Source organism: Bombus impatiens, unplaced genomic scaffold (assembly GCF_000188095.3).
Source record: "Bombus impatiens unplaced genomic scaffold, BIMP_2.2 scf_0217, whole genome shotgun sequence".
Classification (NCBI taxonomy): Eukaryota; Metazoa; Arthropoda; class Insecta; order Hymenoptera; family Apidae; genus Bombus; species Bombus impatiens.
Genome location: NT_176636.1, coordinates 88271 through 91398, shown reverse-complemented (window position 1 = coordinate 91398; position 3128 = coordinate 88271). Strand labels below are relative to the sequence as shown.

General features: G+C 46.9%; 1 protein-coding gene across 1 annotated transcript in view; it reads right to left on the bottom strand.

Annotated features, from left to right (window-relative positions):
- The window catches only part of LOC100744530 (nucleolar protein 4-like), a 102042-nt gene that overhangs the window by 10684 nt on the left and 88230 nt on the right, over nucleotides 1-3128 (bottom strand). The window contains exons 6-7 of the mRNA XM_003488143.4: nucleotides 2746-2949; nucleotides 2258-2404 (exon numbers count right to left, since the gene is read on the bottom strand). Of these exons, the coding sequence (XP_003488191.1) occupies nucleotides 2258-2404; nucleotides 2746-2949 (351 nt within the window). The remainder of the gene's footprint in view (nucleotides 1-2257; nucleotides 2405-2745; nucleotides 2950-3128) is intronic.

The window sequence follows — 3128 nt, the reverse complement described above, 5'->3', positions numbered from 1 at the left end:
GCGCGATTCTACGTTTGTTGCAGGGTGAACGAACAGAACAGTGCCAGGGTAGCCAAGGATACCGGTTGCAAAACGACTCGCTGTGCAGACCCTTGCAGCTTGTGAAATTCGTGTTGGATTCGCGGCATCATCGACTACCGTGTAAGCGCCGCATAGATGTCGCTGGCTTTGCGCCGCCATGATCCAACGGATGACGGCCTCCGCGGAGAGCATCAGTCATGCAGTTACACGACCAAGGGACGAGGTAATTCGTTGAAATGCTGGAATACGGCGGTTGGACGAACGAGAATGTGCGATTTTCTTGATCGGAAGGCGGAGCGAGTCAGCCGTGGCCCTTTTTAAACGATGTCACGGACGCGCGATGATGACTAACGCAAAAAAAGCTGAGACTGATGGTGATTCGGGCTCGTTATCACCACCTTTGACACATGTGTATCGTTCGATTTTTATCTGAGACAATATAGCCAGAAGAAGTGGCGATGCTTCGACCAAAAATCAAAGCTCAGGTTAATTCTTTTTCTCGTGTGATTTCTCCGTTGTGAAAAGAGCATCGATACGCGGTGTTGGGTAACGCAACCATCTCTACGATATAATTTTTGTTTAAATCGAGGAACGCTATACGGTCGTAGAAGCGACAGTTTCGAATTGTCGCGTCCTCTATTAAAAAATTCATTTTGCCGAAGTATCGCGAAAAGTCTGTCTCACTGGCTTATCGATCGTAGCCAGAGCTTTGTTGCCGCAAAAACAAACTCTGCTACGCGAAGACTAATTTCGATTTCGAACATGGTATTTCGTCCGCTCTTCGAACATACCATGGGAAAGCTATTCGCGGCTGGAATCTCGGTGAAAATTTCGATCGAGCTATCCGTAGCTTGTTGACGACTCCTGGCCTGGCAGAGAGAAAGAGACAGTGAGAGACAGAGAGAGAATATTTCGATTTTTCCGTCGTTACACGACCACGCGTGGAACGTGGTCAGCGTGTGTGCGTTGCATCAGAGTGGGAGAGGTGCGCGACCCATGGGGTTATCATCGGCCTCTCTGTGTACCTATATCAATCCTAGCTTCGTTTCACGTATCACGCTCCGAAGCGTTGCGCAGGAGCCGCGCGACGTTCTCTCGGATCTCGACGCGCGATAATTTTATGGACGGAGCTACTTTCATGGAAAACTTTATCGTACACGGTTGCGTCACCAACGCGATCGGGATCCTCTGTCGCGAACCGTACAGATCTCGACTCCTATACTCGGTCACTTTTAGTCAAATGTCTCTGCACATTCGATCGCACATTTTCGTTTTTAAAAATGGTAACACGTGGCATCTGACAAATCGTGCATCGCTTTGCGTGTAGTTAACTGTTCGTAATAAAAAAGAAAGTCCGGCCTTTCAGACGTATCGTATTTGAATTGTCGGGTTTTGTTTGCATCGCACTTTCAATCGCTCGTACGTCAAAATTATGACAAAATAGCATTTGAGGTTATCGACAAACGTATTGAACGATATAAATTATTTATTACTTTTCCTAGAACGAAAAGCTAGATACGCAGCTAGAAAGTTACGTCAGGTGATGTCATACGATCGATATATTTCATAGAAGAGATTGATATTTTTCTTCGATAATTTAGTGGAACGTACGCATCAATTAGAGGAAAAAGTATAGAGTGCCGATGCTGTTGCAATACCATTCATGTGCAAAGTGTCGTTAGGATCATATAATAATCACGTGATGGTTTGGCAAGCGTTTCTAACGCACGATGATTTTTGTTTTATCAGCATCAATAGAGGAGGCTGACGATGATACGTATGTACATAATTTCCCATTTCGTATGCTGAAACGATACTGTATCGTCGTGAAATAATATCGAGTTACGTCGGTGGCTTTGCGCATTGAATTAGAAAACAACAGTGCAAACGCGTTATCGTTTCTTCCAGTTTTCGATTTTGACACGCAATAACCGTAATTACGCTGACGTTAACATATTAAAAGGTGATATAGAATATTTAGAGAATCGATCCTCTGTAATATTATCGCTGCGGTCGTTGCGTCGTTATTTCCTTCCTCGTCGCTAAATTAATAATTTGAAACGGAAAACAGAAACCTTGAAAAGTCTTCATTTTCGAAGAGACAGTTTCGGTTGAAATAAAAAATTTAGCGGTCAAGAGAACGAACCGTAAACCGCGACAGGCAGAACACGAAGCAGAGAGGTTGAAACCGCGTGGACGAACGCGATCGTGCTCTTTTCATTCTAATTTTACTCACCGTTGCGGCCGGAAGAGTTGGCATGGGCTGTGAGACGGGCTCCAGACCGAGTCTCATGCGTTTCGCGTTGTCGCTCTCATTTTCGCAGGCCGTTGCCAAAATCTGCTCGGCCTGTACGGAGGTCAAGTGTGCCGGAGTGGGCCTCGCCTAAAAAGAAATCCCATGGTCACGTGATCGTCGCATACCGAAAAGCTCGAACTTGACTCAGACCTCCGGAATTCGCGAGCCTTCGCGGCCGATCTTCCGTGGTCCGCGCCGAGAACGTTCCTCGAGAATTTTTCCCGTGGAATTTTCGTACGTTCGACGCAGTCGAGGACACACCGACGCTGATACATTTTCACGATAGCGAAACACAGCAAGTTACTAAAATAAGCGATATTCGTCTTCCTTCCGATTACTGATACTACATCTTCGGATACCTACCACCCACCATATTGCTCGAAATTGTTTCTCACTGAGCTCACACGACAAAATAAACTTCGACTCACCGCGTCCCAGGGTGCACCTTCCCTGCCACGTTTGTTTCTCCGACAGCTTTTCAGGTACGTTCTGATCCTCTTCCTGGCCCTCTCCGCGAACTCTGGGAACTGCCTGGTGCAACTGTCGATGATGGCTTGTATCTTCTCCTTCGGTTGCTTGGAGATCGGCACTATACGGTCGAGGTTTTCGTCCACGAACAGCCTGACGAACATCTGTAAACACGCGACGCGGACAGACCGCCGCGGAATGAATTAAACGAGCCCGTATAACTTAGCCGGCGTAGGAATTAAGGGTTTCTGCGATGGTGGGAGCGTGTACCGCGGCCCTCTATTAAACTAATTGTAATTAATTAAGGAGACGCTGGCTGGCCGACCGACTCACGGCCATCTGC